A 27,412-nucleotide genomic window follows, 5' to 3' on the forward strand; every position below is an offset into this window, starting at 1 on the left:
ACAACAACAACATATCTAGGAGATAAGGGATGACCAGTAAGAGCCCTGTCCCCTGAGAAACAGAAAATCAATTGTATTTGATAAAAGATGTATGTATGTCAGGTGTTGGCATTAAAACAGCTGGTCAGCTCTGTTTTAATACCAACACCTGACATACATACACCTTGATCACAAATAATTATCTGTTGATTTTCTGTTTCTCAGGGGATGGGATCCTTATCCCATATCTCCTAGATTTGTTGTTGTGTGCCTTCCGGACATTTACGACTAATGCAAAGCTATCATAGGGTTTTCCTGGCAAGTTTCTTCAGCAGCGGTTTGCCATTGCCATCCTCTGAGACTGCGAGAGTGTGACTTGCCCAAGGTCACCCAATGGGTTTACATGGCTGAGCCAGGGTTTGAAGCCTTGTCTCCAGAGTCGTAATCTGATGCTCAAAACACTATGCCACGCTGAGAATTACATTTTGTTTTAGCCTGACTTATCATTTCTTGACCCATTCTGTGAACCAATGTAAGTACATAGTTATGGCCACATACTGGTGATACATCAGAAAGTCTAAAGATGCTGCAGCACACTGGCAAATTCCAGATTGAAACGAACCACAGCTGCTTGGTTGTAGCCTCTGCTGGCTTATTTACCAGTGAATGCCTGGCATCTGGTATGTATTTGCGTGGGATCAACACAGTAATGGTGAATTTGCCCTCCCAGCTCACTTGAGCCTTACACTCCTAGCCTGTAGGAATTAGAGATATTTGTAGGAGGTTTAAAACCATTTTTAAACCATCGCATGGCCATACACCTAAAATAAAACAGGCACAAAATAGTTCACCGTTTGCTTTTACTTTAAAGGGTTAACTGCCTTACCATTTATTTCTGATATTTTAAAATATATATTTTAATTCCCAAGACTTTAAATTTAGCTCCATTGGTGAACCGATCTGACCCAGGGTATCCAGTAGCCTATGGTCCTGGCTCGCCTCCAGTGGATTAGCACCTGCCGCTGTTACTTTACTGGTCTTTGGAAAAAATAAATGATATGTTTTACTATCATTTCCTGAAAGAGCAGGCTATTGCATATTATCATTCTTGAAATTATACATCAAGGCACACTTCTAATATTTCTGTTTGTTTTCCGTGTGTAGAATTATAGAAAAAAGGAGGAAAACTGGTTTTCTTTAAAAAATGTTTTCTCATTTTGCATGTGTTGGCTCTAAAAAGTTATCTTCTTTCAAAGTCCCGAAGCTACCTCACTCTTAGAACCGAAACACTTTTGGCACCCTCTTTGGGAATAGACAAACACGGTCCCAGTTGTAAACCATCCAGCTAAGTCAGTGTCAGATATACTTCAGCTATTTTGACGACATTTCAGTATTGAGATGAAGTTTGGGGGAGTTAGATCAATAATACCACCTGACATTTAGACACTGAAATATTCACAAGAACTCATATTGCATTAGTAGCCCAAGTGCTTCCAGTGGTAATTTTAACCGTCTTAATTTAGCAGCCACTTGTCAATAGGGGTTTTGTTTCTGATACTGTTGAAATAAATTTGAACACTGACAAGCATAAGTACAGTTGGTCCTGAACACCATAGTCTCTCAACGTATATGGCATGAGCTGATCAAGCCAGAGGTGGGCCAGCTGGAAGGGAGAAGACAGACCATGAAGGAAAAACACATTCAATAGATGCATCTAGTGCAAATGTTGAGCTTCTAAAATTCAAGAAAAATAGAGAGTGGGGATTCTAAAGAAAGGATGACTCTGAATAAACAGAAACAGAATAGATGACAGTGATTATCCGTATCCCAGCTGTATAGTTCAGATAGTGGAATTTAAAAGGAAAAAAGGAAAAAAATACAAATAAAAACAGTTTTACTTGCATCAGTCATGATGAATGCAATTGTAAATAAAGTGGTGTGAATCCAATTAATAATAATAATAATTAATAATTTGTTTTATTTATATACCGCTATTCCAAAGATCATAGCGGTGAACAGCAAGTAAGCTAATTAGCAAGTAAGCTAATTTGCCCCCAAGTCTGGTACTCATTTTAGCTCCTCCCGGAAGGATGCGAAGCCTGAGTCGAGCTTGGGCCCTTTTGTGGTCTTGAACTCGCAACCCTTGTTGTTCGAGTGAATGGGCTGCAGTACAGGCATTTAACCAATGCGCCACCGAGGCTCTTCCAGAGCAGACTCATGTATCAGTTGGATTTGCGTAATTTGATATAATATTCAACAGTTTGAGACCACAAGCAATATCCAGGGTGCTGCGGCTATATCATGGGAGGCAGTGGCAACTGTCCCTGAATATTCCTTGTCTCAGAAAACACTGTTAAATTACATTGGGGTTGTGGATAGGTCAACAGGAGACTGAAAACATACTTTTAAAAGATTTTTATTATAAAAGAAGCCAACTCTAATGGAAGCCTGCAACTCGATTTTGACTAAATTTTCATTATTATATTATTAAACCTTTATTATGAAGCGCTGTAAAATTACACAGTGCGTGTACGTGCAATATTAAAATAATTGCATTGTACTTGAGAGGTTTATTACACTGTTTGGAAGGATTTAAAAAAGTAAAGAAATACTTATTAGCATTTACTGTGCAATACATATAAATTAAATAAGGTGTTTATCCTGCTCAATCTGTTACACACTGGCAAATCTTAAACAGAAATCAACAGAATACTATGTACTCCATGTTAACAAAATAAATTTAGATTAAAAAGCCATACAAACCTCCTTCAAGTCCTGAGGTGTTTATGTCACAGTAACCAACTTTTTTAAGGTGTTTTTTTTAAATCAAAAATCCAGTGTGACTTCCATAATACAAACTAAGAAACGCAATTACTGAAATGTTAAGGAATACATATTTCAGCAAAATCACAGGCATAAGTGACAAAATAGCAACCAGTGAAGTGAATAAATGAGTCTTGTCAGAAATGCCTTATGCTGGGGGCTAATGATCTCAATAGGACAGACTGCTTGAAAATAGGATATGGTTCAATTCTTTCTCAAGAATGGCCTTGAAGAAAGAGAAAGTTGGGGAGTTATGGTCTAGTCGGGCTTTCCACCAGCAGATTTCATCCGAGGGGACTGCAGCACACAAGGAAGAAAAGTTTCCTTCTACTGCAATTTTATGATGCAGGTCCGAGCATGGCCCCATGCTTGTCTGATTTCAGCAAATGAGTTGTGAGATCAGGTGATAAAAAGTTGTGACATGACTTATTACTGCCTACATCCAACAGACCATTATCAAGGAAGCTTCAAGTCCTTTTGGTATGTACCACAAAACTAACCTCAGTGATTTGACTACCGGGAGCTTGATCTGTTCTATCTGTCAAGCCTGTGTGTGGGCATTGTATGCCTTCAAGATGTTTCCAATGGTGATCCTAAGGGGACCCTATCATGGAGTTTTCTTGGCAAGATTCGTTCAGAAGAGGTTTCTATTGCCTTCCCTGAGGCTGAAACATGTGGCTTGCCTAAGGTCAACCAGGGATTTCATGCCGAGTGGGAATAAACCCTGGCTCAGAAGCCATAGTCCCAACACTTTCCACTACGCCATACTGGGCGCTATGGCCAGTCTATTTAACAAAGTCAGATGACCAGGAAAGAGGGATAGGAAATGGAATTTGCTAAAGGGCAAATCTTAGTTCCTGTACTGCAACAGTATTCTCACTGACCTTGTAAAATACACAAAGATTACCTCTGAGGAGTTGCCCTCTAGCTCAGATCATCTATGGGCCAAAACAGTGACAGCAGTTGGACAGCCACATAGACAGTTTAAAATAAAGTAAAATTGGAAGACAAAGAAGGTGAACATATCAATGCAGGCTACAAAAGCAGAGATATAAGAGCTACCTGGTGTGCAGCCAAAGCTGTTGGGTCTCGAAATAGATATGTTCTGAGGTGCCCAGATATTTAGTAATGTAACTGGCCAGCTGGCTTTCATGACTTAGAGGCAATGTTTACTCAAAATACTCATTGCCTGCAGTACAACCTGCTTACAATAGTATGCCTTGCATGTGAAAAAACAAATGGTGTATTCCGAGATGTAATCTGACACACCAGCTGCACCCAGTCGCTTTGGTGAACTATTCTGGGATCCTTTTGAGTAGGCCTGGGGGTGTTGGTTCTGTCTGTGGCTTGAAAGGAACCTTCTGCAACCAAAGATCTATATCAGTTCTTAACAGGTGTGGATCAACTGCTGGGGAGGGAAGGGATCTGTTTCAAATGGCATATTGGATGCCTCCAGGATCCATGTGGGAAACAAACAAGCTGGACAAATATTGCTGTTAGGGATCCTGCCCACCAGTGTGGAAATAGAAAAGCTAGATCGGTTCAGTTCTGTGCTCACTTGTTGCTGCTCCTGTTGTGTGCCCTTCAAATCATTTCTGACTTATGGAGACCCTAAGGTGACCTACCATGAGGTTTTCCTGGGCATGTTTGTTCACAGAGGTTTGCCATTGCTCACTAAATAATATTGTAGAAGAGAGCAAACTTGTAACCTAAATTTCTGATACTCACTAAACTTTTTTCCTCGTCATTTGTAACATGAGTTCATTTTATAAAAGACTCATGCAGCAGGGATTCTAAAAAGAAATCAGCATGGTGCTTTATAGATTATAGCAAAGCCTCAACTGGGTAGATCATGAAAGGCTAGGAATGCCCTTAGAGGACATGGGAGTGCAACACATATGATAGTCCTGGATAGGAATCTGTATTCGGGACAAGAGGCTACTGTCAAGACAGAACACAGAGAAACAGAATGTTCCCAAATGGCAAAGAGGTCAGACAAGGCTGTAATCCTTCACTCTATCTGTTCACTTGTATGCAGAACTTATAGAAAAGCAGGTTTGAATACAGAAGAAGAAGGAGTGAAAATAAGAGATCTAAGATATGCAGATGACCCATGGTACTAGCAGAATACCTTGCAGACATGGAACACCTACCAAGGAAGATCAAAGAGAAAGTGCAAAGGCAGACTTAATGATGAACATAAAGAAAACAAAAATAATACCACCGAGGACCTACACAAGTTCAACCTAGACAATAAAGAAATAAAAAATAGTAAAAGAATCCCATGCCTGGGATCAAACATTGAAAGAATGGGACTGCAGTCAGGAAATCAGAAGAAGATTAAGAATGGGGAGGTGGCTATGAAAGAACTAGAAAAGAGTCTAAAATGCAAAGATATACAACTCAACACAAAAATCAGAATCGTACAAGCCATTGTATCCCTATACCATGTTGGATGTGAGAGCTGGACATTTAAGAAAGAAGATGGGAAGAAAATCCATTCATTTGAGGTGTGGTGCTGGAGAAGAATGATGAGGATCCTGTGGATAGTCAAAAGGACAACCAAAATGAGTCCTAGAGCAGATCAAGCCAGAAACCATCTGGAAGCAAGATGACCAAACTGAGGCTGTCATACTTCGGACACATCATGATAAGGAAGGACCTCATTGGAAAAGACAATAAAGCTGGGAAAGTGGAGGGAGTAGGAAGAGAGGAAGGCCACATGCCACATGGATAGGGTTGCCATAATGGAGGCCTCCAAACCGGGACAATGTAGGACAGGTTTGAAAATGTAGGACTTTTTTTTTTTTTTTTTTTAAAAAAAGTCCTACATTTTCAAACCTGTCCTCCTCCTCCTCTCCCACTTCGGAGGACCTAGGCCAGCTCCCAAGCCGAAGGAGGAACGGGGGCTGCTTGGAATCGCGGCGATCGCCGCGGTTCCAGTGGCCTCTTCCTCCTCCCGGCTTGCGGAGGACGCCTAGGCCGGCTCCCAGCCGGGAGGAGGAACGGGGGGCCGCTTGGAATCACGGCAACGCCGCGGTGCCAAGCAGCCTCGTCCTCCTCCCGGCTTGGAGGAAGCCTAGGTCTGCTCCCAGGCCAGGGAGGAGGCGGAGGCTGTCCTCATCGCGGCGATCGCCGCGGTGGGAAGCGTCCTCCCCCTCCTCCCGGTCTGGGAGGAAGCCTTGGGCGGCTCCCAGGCCAGGAAAGAGGCAGGCCGCTCTCATCGCGCAATCGCCGCGGTGGGAAGCGGCCTCCTCCTCCCTGGCCTCGCGGAGGCCTTAGGACCCCGCGGCGGAGCTCCAACCGCGGAGCCGCCTCCAGGCCTCGCTGGGGCCGCGGGAGGGGATCGTCTCCGCGGCTGGAGCTCCACTGCGGAGAGCCTTCCCAGGCCTCAGCAAGGCCTTGAGCCGCCGCGGGGCGAGGTGGCGGCGGTGGGCGGGGCCATCCCGGTTTGGGCGCAAACCGGACCGGGACCGGGATGGCACCGCCCAAACCGGGATGTCCCGCCCCCCGGCAGGATATGGCAACACTACACATGGATGGCCTTATTAAGGAGATCACAGGTTTTAGAGGGTTGGCAGGAATAAGCAGAGCAGTGGAGGATAGACATCTTGGAGATGTCTCATCCATAGGGTCACATGAGTTGACTTCGACTCAAGGACAGTTAACACATCAACAACAACAAACATGCAACAGGGGTAATGGTGGGAACCACAGATTAGATGAAATGGTTCTTTACACAAAATTGTAGCTGATCTGATCTCTCCATGAAAGTAATTTGTTATTCATACCCACTTTTCTGAAGTTTGTTCTAAGAATGGTACAATAAGATAAACACAGGGGGGTCAACCGCCGTTTGCGTCGCTTCCTGCGCCATGTTGCTCCGTGCGGGAGCGCAGCAGCCAACGCGCGGGCAAAAAGAGCTCATTTGGAGCTTCTTTCTGCGGCGATCTATGAGTCGCGAGGCACTGGCGCGGACTCGCGACGGTCATAGGCGCCGCGACACGTCTGGCGCTGGCGTCCAGTGAGAAGATGGCGGCGCCCATGTAGAGGGGCGCCGAGCTTGTACATAAGGTACTCTAGGGTTAGGGGGGTGCGAAGATCGCCCTTCCTAACCCTGTAGTATCCTATACGTACTAAATGCGGGTGTATCCGCCAAGTACCAATCAGGTTCACAGCATGCAGATCCTGTGGCTTTATTTCTGAGATATTGTTGTGTTAATACAAATGAATATGTTTGCTTGTGAGTATAAAATGACCAAATCAAGCATTTCTTCAGGCCTTGAACACTCATGAATGCACCATTATTTTAATTGGTCACTATGAGAAGCAGTGGCTGTTTTTTTTTATGCATACCCCTTTCATGCTGCCACAGTTACAGTAATCAAGAGAAAAAATAGGCGGCTATGCATAGCTGCTATGGGAATGTGAAAATGTTGACCTTGCTTGTTGGCATTTGTACAAGTCAGTAAGAGGTTTTTCCCTGTAGGAAAGGGGAGGAAAAATAACTCTGTGCTGGGAGGGAAAAGTATAAGAATAAGAACAACACAACACAGATCTCTGGACATTTTAAATTTTTTCCAGGCTGAATGTTTCAAACAAAACATTTATGGCTTTATGAGATAATATAGCATCTTAGATTGGAGTATAAAATTTGACAAGATGCCAGTGAAATTTAGCTCTGTTTATATTAACTTATTCCTGCTTCCTGACTGTAAGCAGACTGCTTCGTTTTACGGCAGGACAGACTCTGAGCAGTCCTTATGGAGGAGCGAAGAGACCAGATGTGGGCAGCTTCATATTGTTGTTTTCTTTAATAGATCCCTGAGATCTTCCAACCAGAGCCTTGTGCAAACAAAAAATTAACACGACAATTAAAGAATTCTCAGGGCGTTGTTTTTAATTCCATAAGTGAATGGCTCACAGTTCTTGCCACCCAGTATCCCTTTGGGTTTGCCTTAGGCTTTCTTCATTTAGCATTATACAGTTGGCCTCCTTATCCAGTGATTTTTTTATACACGATTCACATCCCAGCTTGAATATATTCAAAAAAAGTATAAATTTTAAATATCAAACTTTTGATTTTCCCATTTTATATAAAGGACTCATTTTGCAATGCCATTGTTATCTAATGGGACTTGAGCATACATGGATTTTGTTATTCACGGGGGTTCCTGGAACCAACCCAGTGGATAACAAGGGTCCACTGTATACATGATGATGATTTTTTTTTCTGCCATAGTTTAAAAAACAGAGTGAGAAATCCACTGCAGATCACGGGAGCTTACATGCAGAATCCATCTACTTTTTGTCCATCCCCAATACACAGCAATCCCTTAGTCTAGCACCAGGGTCATAATTATGTGAATGATATTCACAAGATCAAAATAGCCTTAGCCTTCTCACAAGATACTGTGTATGAAAAGCCCTCTTGCTTTCCACCATGATATCAGTCCAAGGACTGGGGTCTCTTGGTTGCAATCAGGAGGAGAGATAGACCATCCGTTTTTTCTGAAGTCCACTCCACCTGTTTTAAGTCTAGGTTAGCATTCAGGGAACGCATAGTATGTAAACCAATCAGTCATATAAGACCTGTTAGTGATATGTTGACACACCACCAATAAAAACTAAAGATATACAGGGCAAATTCATATCGTTAACAGGAAATGCAAAATGATAGAGGCAGACTTTATTCACATTTGGTCATGTTTTAAGAGCAATTGGGAAATGTGAGGTGAAGCTGCTAGGATAGTTGTCTCCAAGATTGCAGCTTCCAGGTTTGCTGGACTATAACTCTCTTCACAATCCAGTAAACCCTTTTGGTGGATGGGGATGGCAATTGTAATCTAATACATGTGGAAAGCAACACCTTAGGGAAGGCTTGCTATTGTCCCCAAAGAAGCCAAATAGAGCAAGCAAGATCAGTCCCCTCTCCTCACAGTCATCAAACCAAAGAAACAACTTTGGTTGTTCCCCAATCTAGGGAATGAGGCCTATTTCATCTCCATCAAAATGTAAGTCAGCAAATGTGATGAAAGAGGTGTTTTGGGGTGACCATCCTCAAAGGATGGCCAAAAGAGAGGTGAGCATTGCATGTGAGGTAAACTTCAGTGTACTAGCAGAAACCAGCAAAGACCTGGAGCAAATACTGAAGAAGGTCAAAGAGGAAAGTGTCAAGGTAAGCTTAATGTTGAAAATTAAGAAAACACAAATAATGGCCACAGAGTATCTACAAGAATTCATCCTATATAATGGGGAAATTGAGTTCCCATACCTTGGATAATACACTGAACAGAACGTAAGACTGCAGTCAAGTAATTACAACAAGACTAGGACTGGGAAGGGCAACCATGAAAGAACTGGACAAGATCCTAAAGTGTAAATATATAACTTTGAACACTAAAGTGAGGATTGTCCAAGCCATCATATTCCCATCACCATATATGAATGTGAGAACTGGACTGTGAAGAAAGCTGATGGAAAATAAACTCGTTGGGGCATGCTGGAAACTCGTGTGAGATATGGTGCTGGAAACAGTGCTGAAGATACCATGGATAACCAAGAAGACAAATGGGTTCTAGAACAGATCAAGCCCAAACTCTCCCTAGAATCCATGGCGGGTTACAGACCGCCCTCAAGCAGCCGTTCTCCTGCCGCCGCCATTTGTTGCGGAGGGAAGCCCCAGCGGCCAGACCGCGAGGCTTCCCGGTGCAGTGAAAAAGGAGCGCCGAAATGGCGCGCCTTTTCAAAACGCCGAAGTGGGGCCGCAAGGGGTGAAGCGTGCCCTTGTGGTGTCACTTCCGTCGCGACACATCTGGACGCTGTGCGTCCAAGACGTCAAAATGGTGGCGCCCATGTGGATGGGCACCGCCATTTACGACGTGCTCTGCGTGTGTTGGGGCCAGGGCCGGTTAGGAAGGGGCGACTCTTCCTAACCATAACACATCCCTTCCTAATCCTAGCACGCATGGAGCACGTCATAAGTGGTGGTTTGTAACCCGCCCATGATTACTAAATTGAGGTTGTTATACTTTGGCCATATCAGGAGAAAGCATGGATCATTGGAAAAAGACAATAATGCTAGGAAAGGTAGAGTGCAATAGAAAGAAATTGAGATGACATGCCAGATGGATGGACTCAATCAGAGAAGCTACGGGTCTGAGTCTACAGTACCTAAGCAGAGCAGTGGAGCGCATGTTTTGGAGATGTCTCATCCGCAGAGTCGAGGTTGACTTGTGGGTAGTTGACAACAACAACACTTCAGTTACACCAGAAATGATGAAATGGTCAACATGTGCTGTGACTGGCTAATGTTCATTAGTACTGGTGAGGCTGTTAGGTTATTTCAAAAACATACTGTACACTTCTAAGATTAAAAAATTTCATAAATTGAATTTAACTATCCCAACAGTGGATTGGATCTTTAAATGTCCTACTAGAGAAAAACCCTTTCCACTCTCAGAAAGGTTATGTCCAAATTAATAGGAAATCCCTACATGACAAAAGATATCAAGGTCCCAAGGAGTTTTTTTGGGTGGGGCTCTTACATTAAACTTGGCATAAGTTCATTACCAGGATCTTTTAATGGTCCAGTGTTCATACACTACACTACACTTCTTACTTTGAAACACTGATATATAAGGATTTTTGTTTTATTTATTATATTATTTATTTACTTCATTTATATGCCACCTTTCCCCAAAAATTGGATCAGCTTCTAAAAATAGTAAATTAAAAATGCTTACAATAAAAAATTAAAAGCAATTAAAAATCAGCACATCAAACACCTTAAAATCACTGAAATCTTTCTATTGTAGAAGAGTTAATTTAACTGCAGTTGTGCATTTTTCTTTCAGTTGAATTGAAGATAGTTATAGTAATTTTTATGGAATGATGGACATTAAAAATCTGGCATGTAACTGAAAGGGAAATGCTAAATTTAATCCAGGAGTTAAACAAATGAGGTTAATCATTTTAATCATAATTAAAAGTGATGGAGCTTGGAACACTATTTGTCTATGAGAAGAACCAGTGCAGTGTTTTGATTTGTGTGATGGTCAAGAAATCTAGGAGAGCAGGATTTGAATCTATGTTCAGCCATGGAAACCCACTGGTTGACCTTAGGCAAGTCACAATCTCAGCCTCAAAGGAAAGCAATGACAAACCTCTGAAAAAATATCAATGAAAAAAATCCTATGAGAGGGTCACCATAAATTGGTGTTGAATGAAAGGTGCATAACAACAAAAGTCCAGAAGAGCTTTTTTTGATATTGTGATATTTGTTCAGGTCAGTGCCTGACATCCATGCATACAAATATCTGAGAAGATTAATCCCATAGGGACAATATCATTCTTTGTTTATATCTGATATATACTTGTGGTTGTTGAGTATAAAAAGTTATTGTTGGTTCCAGGACCCCCTGTGGATACCAAAATCCATGGGTGCTCAAATCCCAGGGCAAAACCAAGGTTTGCTCTTTGGAATGTATATACTTTTAATCTACTGTATTTTAAAGCTATGGATACTTGAATCTGTGGATGCAGACAGACGACTGTATATTATTGATCTCTCAGTTTTCTTATCTACATTACCCAGTGTAAGGGGGGCTAGTCCCACTGTAGATATGATGGATCCATCTGAAATCACAGGTTATTTGCTACTTCCACCCAGATAAGATTTTCAGGATAAAGATGTTGAGATAATTCTGTCTTCACCTGTAGCCCATCATAGCCAATGGATGTAATCCTGCCTCAATCCATCTGGGTGAGGGAGGAAAATATGTTGTTGTTGTTGTTGTTGTTGTTATTATTATTATTATTATTATTATTATTATTATTATTATTATGTCTTTAATCTAGTACTGGATGATGCTTTGACTGAGAGTTCCTGCATGGCAGGAGGTTGGACTGGATGGCCCTTGTGGTCTCTTCCAACTCTATGATTCTATGATTCTATGTTCAGGATATATGTCATCTTATTCTTTTTCCTTTAAGTCTGTGGCCTACATGTACATATTGAGTAAGAAGTGCGATAGGACAGAATGCATGCCTGTAAGTAATCACCTCTGATTTCCCTGCTTCCTTCTTCTTCCCTGGTGGTTGATTTTAATTACAAAACTTTATTCTCAGCTATTTTTTTATATCCTGTTATTCCATGCATGCTGCTACCAATCGGGCTGTCTAACTGGGAAGGTGTTTCCTTTCCTTGTGGGGAAAATGCTGTGTAATTATCGAACTGTCAACAGTATTCATATTATAGGGAACTACAGTATTTAAATCAATGGCCTCATTATTTTTGACATATGTATTTGTGAAAGTTACAGATTGCAGGGGTCACACAGAAGGGAATGTCCCCGCTAAAATGACACCGATTGCAGCACATGCATGTACCATGTAAAAGAAAGGAAGGCAGTGTGTGGCTCTCCAGATGTTGAGTTGCAGCTCCCAGCAGTCCTATTAGCTGCCATAACCAACAGCAAGGGATGATGAGAGCTGCACTTCTACCACATCTGGAGTAACACACGTTCCTCATTTCTAACCAAAATGCCAATATAATATAATCTGCTGATTTTAGTAATATGCAATGCAATTTTAGGGATTAACTGATTAATCAGCTAAACTCTGTAACCTAAATCTAATTGCCTTATCTAGAGTAGTCCCACTAAATAATTGGGAACTTAACCAGACAACACTTGGTAAGTGATTCTTAAGATTCAATGGAATTATGTTAGTTGAGACTAGCACTTGGATTTAGGCCCATGGAATCAAATGCTTATTGTTTCTTTAATGAGATGGGTAGTCCTAAGGAAAACAGCAACTCTCTTGGTACTTTTAAATTTATTTGGTTAAGAAAGATATTCTCTAGAGCATTTCCCCCCAAATAATAGTATATTTTGACACTATTATATATCTGAATTTCTCATTGTGTCCCTCTGGAGAGAAAGAAAACAAATATAGCATTGATATTTTGTTGTTGTTGTTTTGTTTACTGATGGTTTTTATAGCACACTGCATGTGTGTGTTACTATTTTCCTCAGCACAGCTCTAATGGGCACATGACACAACCAAGGGTTTTGCTCTTTATCATGACTGGATTAAGCAGGGAGAGGATGGAACATGAGCTTCATCCAGAAGATCAAGTTCTCAAGCTGGAGTGGGAACAGTCCCAGCTATACCGGGGATAAAAGAGGATCCAGTCTCCCATTGTTCCAGCTCAGACTCCCATGGTCTACACAGAAGAAAAATGTTTTTTTCTGTGACAGGAAATAGCCAACCTTCTTCTGAACCTGACAGACCGAATGAAGAAAAGCAATTCAGCAACTACAGCTGCAGATCCCATTCTCCCGCTGAGAAAGACAGCCACATTTCTTGTCATTCCAAAGGAGACCGCACCTCTGACACTTCTAGTTCTTCTTACCGCACTCCACCGGGCTCAGAGGAAGCAGAGAGTTTTAAGGACTGTGCTGAGTACTTTGAAGAATCTGGAGATCATATCAAGCCATGCACTTACTGTGACTCGGAGTATGAGCAAGGAAGTATAGCCCCAGCAACATCGATCCTCCCTGTGGTTCAGACAAGCCCTGCTGATGGAAGCAAGATGTCCAAGGTTACAGCCAGGCAACTCTGCGGGACTCTGAATAGTTTCAGTAATGTCTTACACGAAGACCCTTGCAGTAGGAACAGCAAAGAGAAAGGTGATACTTATGCTGCTACATCTGGAGGAGCTCATTTTCCGCCCCACAGGAGAGAGACTTTGGGAGACTCACTGCCATTCCAAGAGGCAAGAGTGCAAAGCCTGCAGGCAGATCGCAGTGGGACTATAAAAGATCAAACCTGCAGAGACAAACTATCTTCCAGTAGTAAGGAAAGCCAACAGGTTGAGATGTCAATCAAAGCTAAGAATAGCGCAGACCCAGTATGCAGCAGTAGAATGGGCCTCGTCACACGAAGGCTGCAGCCAGGAGACAGCGGATCTAAATATTTGGATCATCCTGCACAATTCAGTTCTGACAAATCCAAGGAAATGTTATCAAATGGTCGCAAGCTGAAGAAAAGCAGCCTCGGCAGTCGAGCTCATGGCCCTGTAAGTACCAAAGCAGCATGTCCCAAATATTTTGTTGAAAATCCAGGTGTTCTGAGTGACTCGGATGAGGCTGATAATGAAGTAGAGAAGCTCACTGCTTTGTCTTTCCAGAGCCTCTCATGTCCCCAGGGAAGTTACCTAGATATGTATAGTTCCAGTAACAGGACATCATCCAGCTTATCCAATTCCTTGCCAGAAGATTGTAATGGAATGAACAGGTGGCCAGCATGCAGTGAGCAAAGGAAAACAGTGGTAGCTGGCCATGCTAAAGGAGGCTGGCAATTCTCAGGAGCCAGCAAAGCCCCAGAAACAGAACTGCTCAGTGGTGTGTTGGGAAAAGAGCACTTTGAATGCATTGATGTCACACTAGAGAATGCCGATGGTAAAAAGAGCCTCTCTAAAAAGAGAATGGTGCCCAAACGCCAGATCCAGTTGAGACGGAAGGAGAAGAAGGAGATTGGCTTCTGTGCTGCTGGTGAATGTGCCACCCTCCAGGCAAGGAACCAAGGAACCCAATCCAGGAAAGAGTCATGCGTGAAAGGGAGGAGTATCAGCGATGAGTTTAGGATTAATTATAAACAATTTCTGAAAGCAGCCTCTTTAAACAATGCTTACAACAAAACGCGGCTTGCTTCAAGTTTGGTGAGAAATGTTTTGGCTAAAAAAATGCAGTACGAACAAAGAATTAAAATGGAACAAGCATCTATCCAGGGCAGCTCAACCTCTTCTGTCCCTTCCTCTGTAAGTACTGATATCCAAGGGGACAGTTTAGAAGGCAAGTCAAGTTCATTGTCCAAATCAGACTGCAGCTTTTCAACTGAGGATATGCAAAGTCATTCCACCACCAGTGAGAAGTCTGAATCCATTGCAGTGAGCAAAGACAGCATGGATGGCTTGAGGCCAACCAAGGGAGTTGTGCTCAACGAGCAACTAAGGGAAAAGGTTTGTAAACTGAAAAACACATTTAATGAACTGAATGAGAGGATGAAATATCAAGAAGCCACTCAGCTGAAGAGGCTCCCTATCTTGGCAGAGAGTGGTGTGAATATGATAGAGACAAACAAAATCAGAAAACAGGTTTCTGGGGAAAGAAAAGAATACAGGAGAGCTCGAGCTGTGTTTGAATCTATGCAAGCCGATACAAAAAGCTTGGCAGCAGTTCCAAAATTTGCAAAGCCACAAAAGCCTTGGCCAAACCTGAAACAACGAGCTATTCGTCAGAACAAGCATACACAGTCCAAAGAAGAAATGTTTCCCATTAAGCCTAAAAGCCTCATGGTGCCCAAAGATGCTCCAAGCAACATCTTCACATCCAAAACCAAAGAAATGAAGCTCATCCCTCAGATCAAGAATGAACACAGTATTCCTCATGCTCCTAGGCACCCACCTTTAGACAGAATTTCCAGTGATAGGAGGTTGCCTACATTTCAGAGCATGAAACTTTCATCTGTCACATTTCCATCTTCCAGCAAGACACACAGTGAAAAATCAAATTGCCTGAAAAAATCTTGCACGGAGAAGACTACTCAGATGGAAAGTAAAGGGAAGATAAGAATACATCCTCCCAGAGATGTCAGAAAATTGGTGAATGACAGCTACAGCCATGCCCTTAAATCCTCAGACAGCTCCAGTGTAGACCAGGCTTCCTATTCAGAAAGCAAGAGTGAGAACAACTTAACTGTGTTGCCAAGGGATTCCATGGCCATCTCACCTCTGTTCATACATTGTACCTCAATATGTCGGAAAGATGATTCTCAAACAGTAAACTCTATACAGGAGAAAAAGGAAGACCAAGCTGAGGACCTTGATCTTTCAGCACTTTCTCTACTTGATGACAGCACAAGTGGCAGGGAGTCCAGTGACAATTTTTATCCCACAGGACAGTTACATGAAAACAAAGCTGCTGGTCATCCAGAAAACAAATGCTCTGCAGTGGGGGAATCTCCAGTGCATATCACTACAATTCAGTCAAAGAAGCTTGTTGCTGAAAATAAAGAGTGTCAGCCCCAGGTTGAAAATAAACCGGTACCTTACGAGCGGAGTGAATTAAATGTCAGACCTTCTTCTTCAGCTGCCAAGAAGGAGTCTCAGCTTAATATCAAAGTCAACAGCTCCATTTCCAAACAGTCACACAAAACAGAGACTGATTATTTCCCTGCTTCAAGTTGTTCCACACTTGATGAGAGGACCATAAGAGAAGCGTTGCCACAGTCTAATCATAGCTTGTTGAGAGAAAACAAAGCTGTGGTTTCATCAGAGGCCATTGTTATTCCATCCACTGCATCTCTTCAAGAAATCACAAGGAGAGATCATGGTTCCATGACCACAAGCCATATTCAGGAGCCTTGCAAAACCCAGGAGTTGCCCTATCCAAAACATTTATCCAGCGAGGTCTTTTCAGTGGCTCCCAGAGACACTAGAGATTTGTCTAGTTTTTTGAAAGAAGAAAATAAATTCTCCGAATCTGCATCATCCCGTGAGAGCTGCAGGCACTCACAGGCAACAAGCACCCAAAATATTCAGACACAGACTCCAACAAGTCACCATGTTGTTGACAGTGCAACTGAAACTAAAGGACTTGAAGACACCAGGCCTTTGGAAAGGCACAACAGGATACATTCAGAATACATTTCAGACAGTCCACAAACAAGAGAGTATAGTGAAGGAATCAAGGTAATATCAAACTCATCTTTTACACCATCAGCCTCTTGTAAAAAGCTCCCTGATTCAGGGTGTGATTATTTTAATAATAAACCACAAATGGCAAATGAACAGTATTTTTCAGCTACTCAAGCTGACAACACAAATTACTTAACAATTCCTGTGAAAGCCCAGCAACCTGAAGCACCCGCTAAGTACCCCCTTACATTGCCCATGGATAATACCTCTTTCTCTTCTAATGTCTCTTTCCAGCCCAGTGGAGAAGCATCAGGAAATAAAATAAGCAATGAGTTTTACCCACCAAAACAAATGGAAAGGAAAGCAGCCTCTGATAATGTGTTGTATCCTAATAACCCAAGCCATAGTCAACTCCCCTTGAGACTTGAAGAGTCTCCCAATTTCACAAGAAGAAATGAAAGGACTTCGCCATCTGGTAAGACTGCTCCAAGCCCAACTAGGCACTTTGCTGCTCCACCACTACAAGCGCATCGAAAAATGTTAGTTGATCCAGAGAGTGGGAAATGCTATTATGTGGAATCACCAAGGCAGCCTCAGTTGAAGATGCTTTATGATCCAGAGACAGGGCAGTACATTGAGGTGCTGATACCACCAGTCCCTCTGACCTCACATGGTGGGCTTTACCAGTCTCCATTCTCTTCAGTGGTCATGAACGCAGGAGGTTATGGACCACCATACATGTCATATTCTGGATTTCCGGGTTTCCCTCCTCCCCCTCCAGCTGCGCCACCTGCCCATCTGGATCTTCAAGACCAGCAACCCATTCAAGACAACGCAAACATTACTGAAAGCTTCAACCATTTTTCAAAGAATGAAGCTCCCCCACCTGCCCAGACTGCTGATGGAAACTACATGGAAAGTTTATATTATATTCCCACTGGGATGAATTCAAGTCCGAATCCTAATCAAGCTTTGTTTTCCCCAACCACAAATTCTGGCCCTTCTTTGCCTGAAAAGGGATCTTTCTTTAGAGTGTGACAACAAATTTAACAACATCTGTAAAGAGGATGCTATATTTTAGATCATTCTCCCCCACCCACCCACCCCGTTTTTAAAGGTGAAGCCAAATTTCATTCCTTAGAAGCTGGAAAAAACTAATGTCAGGAAAGTGGAAGCTTGGTTGTTTTTTGTTCATTTTGTTTAGTTGCGTGGGCTCCAAAGGATTCAAAGGACATTAAGCATTTATAGCTAACAGATCACTTGCTTGATGGTGTTCATTAAGTAGAAACATCCTGAGCAATAATGGGCCACGTTCTGGTGCTAATTGAAGTCAATGGGAGTTTTGGTATTGACATCAGGGGACCAGGATACAGGCTTTAAGATTTTCATTTCCAGTTGTTTGTTTCTTGAAGCATACTATTTGCAGTATAATATTCTAATGCTAAGTCTGCTCCAGAGGAGTCCATTTATTCACAACTCTTGGCTCTTATGTGGGAAATTAAATGTTCAACCAAACTTTTTTTTTTTAGTTGTGATACTTTTATATATGCACAAACCAACAACAGCTCCAGGTACCACTGATTGTTAACAGGACCCCACTTCACCTTTCCATCACATACCAGTATATTGTAGTAACAGGGCCACAAATACCCCCAACACAGCCAGCTCAGAAAGCAGGGAGCGGTAGTGAAGTGCTGGAGGACAGGACCTTTGTGTATGCTGTGTAGCCTTCCCAGTGCCCCCTAAACTAGCCTGGTGCATTGGAGGAGGCTGTCCTGTCATCTAGGTTGAAGACAGATTCAGCTGCCAGTCTGGTCAACTTCTGTGTGTGAAACTAGGGAGGGGAAGCACCATTTGTTGTCCACCTCAGGCAGCAAAATGTCTCAGCCCATTTTGCCCTACCTTGTTGGATTCTAGCGGCATAAATACTGTGAGCATAATAACACATTATGTACTGGGCAGCCTGAGAGTGGAAGGCCTAACAACTCCCTTGAACTTCATCTTTGACCAGAGCTCCACACTGAAGAGGCAGATCTCCAGAGCCCAGTCTTGACTTGGTAAGTGGCAAAATAGAAGTAATACCAGATGCCAGCAGTGATACTCTGCCTACTTATGAATGCATGGGAATGGTTACTAGATAACTGTTTCAAAGTCAGCAGTGATCAACAGGGTAAAAATAAAGCATTTCCTGCATGGCAGGGGGGTGGACTGGATGGCCTTTGCGGTTCCTTCCAACTTTATGATTCTATGAGTCTATGATTCTACGATTCCATTCAGGGGAGAATAAAATATGTTTGTGCCAAGGAAGAATCAACATGATCCCCAGCAAAGGATCTGTTCAATATTTGGGTGAACAGTAGAACAGAATAGCCAGATTGAAAAGAGGGCAAGCTTTCAGCATCTTTAATAGTTGTGTAGAAGAGGGAATTTCAGCAGGTGTCACTTGCATGAGAACTTTCACCTGCTGAAATGCATTATTCTGCACCACAGGTAAATGGGTGAGAGCCTTGTTCTCTTTTACACCTGGCTATTGTAGTTCCAACATGGAAGAAAGGTAAAATATAATTGCAATATATTCTGCTCCTCAAAATGTAACATTATCTGGCTTTGCAAGTTGTAGGCAATGCAATACTTTTTTGGCATTTCTTTAATAACTGCATTATTTTAACTATTTAAAAAAAAACTGCAAAAGAGCAATGGTTTCGGAAGCTTTGGGAAAAGGTTGGGATTAGCCACTATTATCATAAATCAGTATCACTGGATGGATGATGGTGAGAGGCAAATGTGCAGCATTACTGTGTACCTGGAGACTTGCTTCCACCACCTTGATGTCTCTGTGGACTACTATGCTGCCCAGAATGATGAGGTGAAGTAGGTCTTCCTTCTTTTGTCAATCTCTTTTTATATATATCAGCAATTCCTGAACAGAATACTGCATCTTGTTTCTGCCAGAAATAAGGGGAAAGCAGAAGCAAGCCTAGTGCTGCATGCTGCTCTCTGTGCTGAGTTTTCCTGCTCAGAATAACCAGGGAGATGAGCCAGAGCAGCTAGTATCCAAGTAGGACCACAATTTTCCTTGTCTTCCTGAATGTGTGGTATATGCGGCTGGCTAATCTGTGGAATAAACCACCCATTCTCCTCCCCACTTTTGTCTCAGTCCCGAGACCAGGGTTCGGCAACTTGTTGCCCTCCAGAAGTTTCTGATCTGCAATTCCCACCAGCCAGTGGGGCGATCATGGGAGCTACAGTCCAACAGCATCTGAGGGGCAGGTTGTCCACGCCTCCTATTATCTATTTAGTTATTTATTTGTTTATTATCTGCCTCTCTTGGTGGATGAAGGTTTGTTCAAACCATGAGAGTATCCTTGTAGGAGTAACAGAGAAGCATGCATTTCACCAGATAATATTTTTTTCTCATTGCAGCTGGCCAGTGATGGCAGAAATGTTATCAGAAGGAACTGTCCCTGAAAGTTCCTCCTTAAAATGTAAAGCAGGGCACTCCAGATGTTGTTCAACTGCAACTCCCACCATTCTTCATCATTGACTGTGCTGGCTAGGGCTTCTGAGGGTTACAGTTCAATAACATCAGAATGGACCCACTTTGTCGCTCCCTAACATAAAGGCACATGAGCATGCTGTGGTTTGGGCTTGACTTCCACAGTCCTCTGGCTTCCAAAGCTCCCTTTCTTGACCACCATACAGCTTAGCAGTTAGCCATTCTCTTTTTGCTTTTATATAAAATTGAAATGGTCTAATGGGTTTGTATATTGAGGGGCAAGACAAGAGCCAGAAAAAGAGGCAGCACTGGATGATGATCATAATGATGGTGATGGTGATGATGATGATGACTGTTATATTTATTTATATCCCACTTTCTTCTGATATCGGGACTCAAGGTGGCTCACAAAAAATTTAAAAAGTCATCCCAGGCCTTACAAATCAATTGGGGGGGGGGGCTTTCTGCTCTCCTGGTATTGTTGAACTACATGTCCCATTATCTCAACAGTCACTATACTGGCTTGTGCAGATGGGAATTGCATGTCAATAGCATTTGGGTGGCCACATGTTGCCCACATTTGCTATAGATAGTTCTGCTTTCTTTTTCCTGGCTCCTTGTGACTTTAATACTTGCCAGATGGATGGGAATGCAGCTGCTGCAGGTCTTTTCCCAACAGTGATGCAATGTTGGCATCCTTTACATTTCTTACACAATGTGTGTGTATATGGCCTTTCAAATCTCCTGTCAGCTTATTGTCACAAGCTTCATAGGATTCTCTTACACAGGGAATACTCAGAGGTAGTTACCAGTTTCTTCCTCTGAAATATAGGCTGGTATTTGTTGGTGGACTCCCATCCAAGTACTAGCAAGGGCTGATTCTGCTTAGCTTCCAAGATCAGACAAGACCTAGTGCCTTTAGGGGTATTTCGGCTCTAACACAACATTGTTGCTGGTATGCACTTTCAGGTTGTTTCAGACTTATGGCAACCCTAAAGCAACCCTATCATGGAGCTGAGAGAGTGTGACTCCAAAGCTACTGAGTGGGCTTTCTGGAATTGATTTCCAGAGTTGTAGTCCAGTGCTGAAACCATTGCATCATGCCTAGCTCTTACACAATACTCCTTCCAAAATAAGGTTCTTATATTTACACTTTACCAACCTAACCCTACACTTTACCAACTTCATCACTAGCCACTCTTCTCATCAGGACTCTTGGTCATTTACAGTTATTTCCAGCCACTGCATCTAGAGAACTGAAACATTTCACCAGGTTTCATTCCTCCTCTCCCCAGTTACAATAATAAACAATCCTTTACAGACTGAAAGTCACTTTCTTCCTTGGGAATATAAAATTTGTTACATAAAATTCATTCATTGGCATCAAATCATAATGTTTGCGGTATTAAAAGTCCAGTTTATTCAGAATATAATGACAAATTCAGAATGTAATTACAAATTGAACTTTTTAAAAATGTTTATTATTTGCTATAAATGGAAGGAGCTATGAGGTTCCTCATTGGCTTTGAAGACCAAGCAAAAAGCTCAATAAAAACAGACCAAAGTATCAAGTAGTAAAACAGAAATAAATATTCAGTAGTAAAACAGAAATAAATATGTTGTCTCCGCTAGCTCTCCATAGTATCCCACAAAATAATGCTCTCGTTTCCATAAAATGAACTGCAAAAAGGAAATGAAGATCAGGAATTATAGTGATCTGATACTGTACATAGGTCTTAGGTGAAAGTCTTCCTCTCAAATAGTGTTTTAAATGGTTTGGAAGCAGCAAATACGTGAACACCTGTTACTAAACCTTTTATTCCCCCATTCTAAAAGAAAATATTCCATAATCATTTAAAAAAAATTTTCCAAGAATATTGGCCCTAAATTTGTATAACAGCCTTAAAAAATTTCTGCTGAGAAAGCTGATGTGAAGATTGCATAGCTGATCTTTTTTCCTGAGCAGATGGGATGTTTATGAGCATTCTCAGACATCACATCACTTCATCTAATGGGAGCCAGAGACATCATCCCTGTTGCCATCACAGTGAACATCTTAGAACCCATTAGCACTAGATTAACATTATAGAACGCACTGAAAGCTGAACGCTGCTTACTTCTTAATGCCAGGTAATAAACAATTAAAATAACCCTCTGAAATGTAAGAATGTAATTATATCTGGCTTCCTAGGGTTGGCTGGCTAAGTGAATCAAGCTAGCAAGAGGAAAGCATGGATATATATTTGACATGTTATGTGCTTCTGCAATTCCAAAGGGGCATGGAAAGCAAAGGAGCACAAAGATTACCAGCCCTTGAGGAAAAAATTCCTCTGCAGCCTTTGATAAGTTATATGTTCAGAGTCAAATTAGACAAGATGCCATTCATATCATTACCATCTGATTGGTAGGATAGGTAATCCACCCAATTACCAGTTGCATAAATAGATTTTGTAAAGCAAATAGGAGTTTTAAGAGGCCCAATTCAGACTGGGACCTTAATTGGTAAGGAGAATGGTTTAACTACCTGCCGCCCATGGTCACCGGAAAAAATGTTCCAACTTGGACATATGGAAGCTCTTGTCTCAATGCAAATAGTAGGCACGAAGGGAGTTAATGGTACTTGCTGTTGTTGTGTGACTTCAAGTTGTTTCTGACCTATGACAACCTGAAAGTGAACCTATCATGGAGTTTTCTGGGGCTGAGAGTGTGTGACTCTCCCAAAGTCACCCAGCAGTTTCCATGGCTGAGAAGGGAATTGTACCCAGATCTTCAGGGTCATAGTCCAGTGCTTGAACCACTACTCCATGCTGGCTTTTGAATGGTACTGCTCACACATAAATCTTAAGCTAAGGTTTCTCTTTCCCCAGGGGCCCCTGTAATTGGGCCTCGGATGGGTGGCAACCAAAGAGAAAATCCCTTCTATGATTTGCAGCAATTAATTGTTAATAATAGCCCTTTTCAGTCGTAGAGAACCAAGTGGTTTTATGGTGTAAGGTCCACCCAAACCTATTACTGTCTACATTACCATTAAAACACAGTACAGCAAGATTTTGCACTGACAGCAAAATACAAATTCAATACTGATTGCTGCAGCAGAAAGGCGGGGTATAAGAATAAAGTTTATTTTTATTTTTTATTAATATACTTGCTTCAACCTTAAAATCTTAAAATCCAGCCTGGTAGCACAAACCATATACAGCAATCAGGTTTCACCAGTCTCAGGAACTGAAGATCTTTCAGATGTCCTTCCCAAATCTTAAAGACCTACATTATATGAAATATAAAACAATCATGCCTCAAACTGTGATAATTCTGTACTGAACGTTTGTCCACAGTTGACAAAAACCTCTCTGGGAGAATAGTCACATCAATAAAAGAGAAGATAATGGTAAAGGTCTTCAGTTTGCCATACTCAGCACACACACACATGCACACACATTTTGTTTGAGCAATAGAAATTCTGGTGATGGCATGGTCTGAAAACCCAGTTCTGTGAATGTTTTCTTAATAAGTGGAAAAGTCAGATCTCCTAAATTGCCAGGTCTTCTATGAATTTCCACATAGCAAGTTGCACCAGTGATGAAAAAGTGATATGTTGGTGTACGTACTACACTTGTGCACCTGGTCACTTCTTCAGACATCTCTCTGTGTATGTAAACTGCTGAGCCATATGGTCTCAACAACCCTCCTGCCTTAAATGCTCAGACTCAGCCAAAAGCCTCAGGTGCAGAGCCGAGCTCAGACAAGACTAGAAAACAGGTCTGTATTCCAGAATACAAAGGGCTTTGTACCCATACAGATCTAGGCAAGGAGTGGGTTTTGTCCACAAGACCAGAAATCTTGGTTTTGCAGGCTTCTTATCTGTAGAAATCCCTCTAGGTGCCCAGAGGCCTGTAGATATATAGGTCAGGGAAGTAGCCATGGTTACTGAAGGGCTAAAAGGGGCTCATGGTTACCTTCATGCTGTGAACAACCTGCCAGATCCTGTTTTGTCAAGTGGCTGAGGGAGAGAGCTACTGGAGAGAATTCAGGCTGTTCTGTTTTTGTTTTGCCTGGCCAGTTGGCAGCCCTCCATAGAAGGCACAGTCTGTGCCCCTGCTTTTGAATGTTGAAAGGGACAAGTGGCAGAATCTGGGATCTCAGTGTTCTGCATAGCTATGCATGCCCTTGAGGCCAGAGTTTCCAACCTTGGGTCCCTAGACATTGGCCTGTAAATCCCATCATCCCTGAATAGAGAGCATACTGAGGCTTGGACAATTGGCCAACAGGATCCGTTAGCCTTAAGATGTCATTCACAGTGTCTCTTTCATTGTGTTGATTTTGGCTTGTAATATGCACCTGAATAAGCTGCTTCAGTTCAGAATAACATTCTGGCAGCATACTCTGGCCATTTTGTGTAGATGCGTGTCTTCTGAATGTCAAGATCACCCTTTCCCAAATGGTTGCCCTCCAGATGTCATAGGACTGCAGCTCCCATCATACCAGCCATGCCGGTTGAGGATGGTAAAAGCTGCATTCCAACATCTCTGAAGGCACCAGACTGGGGGAGGTTGGCTTACAAAAGAGATGGAAATCTTGTGATCCTCCAGACGTTGTTGGATTGCAGCTCACAGCATTCATCACCAACTGTATTTGAAATACTGGCTAGAGTTGTGTGGAGATGCAGTCCATCTGAACGGCCTTGGCTTAGAGGTTGGTTTGTAAATTACAAGTCCTCCTATCCTGCTGTTCAGTCTACAGGATGTCCAGAGCACCTTACAGAACCTAAGTATCAAAGAATAATTTTAAATGAAAGGATTTCAAAACTCTAATGAGAAAAACACCGACAAACCAACCCAATTGTTTGTGTCTACACAGTGCAAATTAGTGGGTTCACTAGGGCTCACCTCCAAATGCACGGGCAACCTGAAACACAGCATTTAAACAGCAACTCTAAACTGTAATGTCAGAGCAGTGGTAGGGAAAGGGTGGTCTTCCAGATGGAGGCTGCATCTGCACTATAGAATTAAGGCAATTTGACATTCACTTTAACTGCCATGGCTCAGTGCTATGGATTCCTGTGATTTATAGTTTTATGTGATATTTAGCCTTCTCTGTCAGAGAGCTCTAGTGCCACAGCAAACTGCAGATCCCAAGATTCCATAGCATTGAGTCAAGGCTATTAAAGTGGTGTCAAACTGCATTGCTTCTTCAGTGCAGATGCAGTTGGAGTTGGAATACAACTCCAGCCAGCCTCATCCACCACAATCAACAGTGAGGACTGCTAGGAGTTGCAGTCCAACAACATTTGGAGGACTTAACCTTTGCTCACCCCTGTGTTAGAGTCTGCCAAAATGACAACTCCAAGTAATTGTCCTCAGGAAAACCTTTCAACAACAATCGGCATTACAGCAAATGAGGCCCTTTGCCCAGTCGCCATCATTCTGACTTCAAAAGGAACTCCAAAAAGGGCTTCATAATCATGATAGGGTGGCCAAATGTAAAAACAGGACTCCTCCAACTTTTAAAGCTGTGTTGAAGAGGTATTGTTGTGACACTTTGGAGACAACTATAAAGTGCTTCCTCTTTGTACTCGATCATGGAGGTACTGACTCTGGCAAACTCACAGGACTTGTTCCCAGATTTTGGGGTCCCTCACACAGTTTATCCCTAAGGGATGGACTGGGCTGCCTGAAAACTCTCTTGCACTGGGTTTCCGTGTACAAACTGAGATGTATCACACCATATAGGAAAGGAATAGTCAGTGCCTGTGGCTTCTGCAATTAGTGAGTGACCACTCTGAAACTCATTACAGTGGGCCCTCCACATTTTCTTGGGTTAGGGATGTAGGATCCCTGTGAAAGTGGAAAACTTTTTTTGTAATCTGAGAGAACGCCTCTGTAGGAATCTCTAGGTTCTCCAATGGAAGTATGGGGTCAACATCTGCTAGACATTGTCCATAGAATTGTGCTGGAAGACCTACAAATGCATAGAGACATGTTCTCTAGAAATCTCTAGATCTTCCAGTGTAACTTCTGGCAGATATTGACCATAGTTTATGTGGAGAACCTAGAGATTCCTAGAGAGAACATATTAATCAAATCTATAAATAATCAAATCTGCAAAAGTCAGATCTGCAAATGTGGAGGGCTGACTGTATATAGACATGTAGTCTCCTTATTTCAGCTTATGGCAAGAAAGAGAACATTGTGATCCCACGAATAAGAGTTTTCTCTTATTCATACTGAACCCATCAGTGGCTTTGTTTCCTCGGACAGGTTTTACTACATCTCCAAAGACATATGAAAAGACAGCAGCTGTAAATCCATGCTCCACATGTCTGTGTGACTTACTGTAGCAGATGACCTAAGAGTATGTGTGATCCTTTTGATTTTTTTTTAGTTGCCCTCCTTAAGTGACAGGAATGTAGTCCTTTGTATAAAATATAGTCTTGTAGCACCTTTAAAACTGATGTGATGAAGAGGGTTCCACTGTAGCCAGTGAAAATTTTATATTATAATCAATATGTTTGTGTTCAAAGTGCTAAAAGTGCTTGTTGTTTCCACAGGACTTTAATTTTTAAGTGGAAAGATGGCAGGGATTTATGTCTTTAAATGGGTTTCTGTGTTTGCAGGGTGGATTTTCTTGCTGTTGTAAAACAAAACAAAACAAAAGAACAAAAACCCCCCACAGAACGGCAAGGTAGAGAAGGAATCCGCAATGAAGAATGGAATATGATGCAGGATCCCTCACAAATGGAGGAAAACCATCTGACACAGAAGTGAAAGGGAGCAGAAGGGAAATGCTTTCACTAAGGAACCAGCACGATGGTTGTTCACAGCTTTCTAGTGGAATAAAACAATAATATGATGGTAATGCTAAAGGCTGTTTCTTAGAACAAATCAAGAAGCAAGATGTTGGAGTTTGGTTCATGGGCCCTGGAAGGACAGGACCAGTGGCAGAGGGGACCAGATCTGTCTCACACAGCTCTGCCTCTCCACATGGGCTAATGTTGTCATGAAAGCTAACTGATAAGGTAGAGGAGAGGCCTGTTTTCTAGGGGCTAGTCTACACATAACTGTATTATCTGAACTGCTGCATGTTTTCGCACATTCGTATCAACCTTTAATTGTCTTCACTTTCCTCCACAAATTCAGATCTACAATTGTCCCTCCACATTTGCTGGGGTTAGAGGTAAAGGACTCCTGTGAATATGGGAAAACTGCAAATAAAAAAACCCCACTATTATTTTTTTTACCTAAGAGAACAACTTTCTAGGAATCCTCAGGTCCTCCAGTGGAACATTATGGTCAACATCTGCCAAAGGTTAACCACAGAATCATGCTGGATACCTACAAATGTCTAGAGAAGCGTTTTGTAGACACTTCTAGATTCGGCAGTGGAGCTGTATAGTAAACTTCTGGCAGAGTTGC

The 27,412-nt window shown here is 42.2% G+C and overlaps 1 protein-coding gene across 1 annotated transcript; it reads left to right on the forward strand.

Moving 5' to 3' along the window:
- Positions 1-13,764: 13,764 nt before the first annotated feature.
- On the forward strand, positions 13,765-27,210 carry PROB1 (proline rich basic protein 1). The gene is made up of 2 exons (XM_042450046.1): positions 13,765-18,561; positions 26,614-27,210. Exon 1 carries the CDS (start codon positions 13,826-13,828, stop codon positions 17,540-17,542), a length of 3,717 nt encoding a protein of 1,238 aa, XP_042305980.1. The 5' UTR covers positions 13,765-13,825; the 3' UTR covers positions 17,543-18,561; positions 26,614-27,210.
- Positions 27,211-27,412: the final 202 nt, after the last annotated feature.

Source organism: Sceloporus undulatus, chromosome 1 (assembly GCF_019175285.1).
Source record: "Sceloporus undulatus isolate JIND9_A2432 ecotype Alabama chromosome 1, SceUnd_v1.1, whole genome shotgun sequence".
Taxonomy (NCBI): Eukaryota; Metazoa; Chordata; class Lepidosauria; order Squamata; family Phrynosomatidae; genus Sceloporus; species Sceloporus undulatus.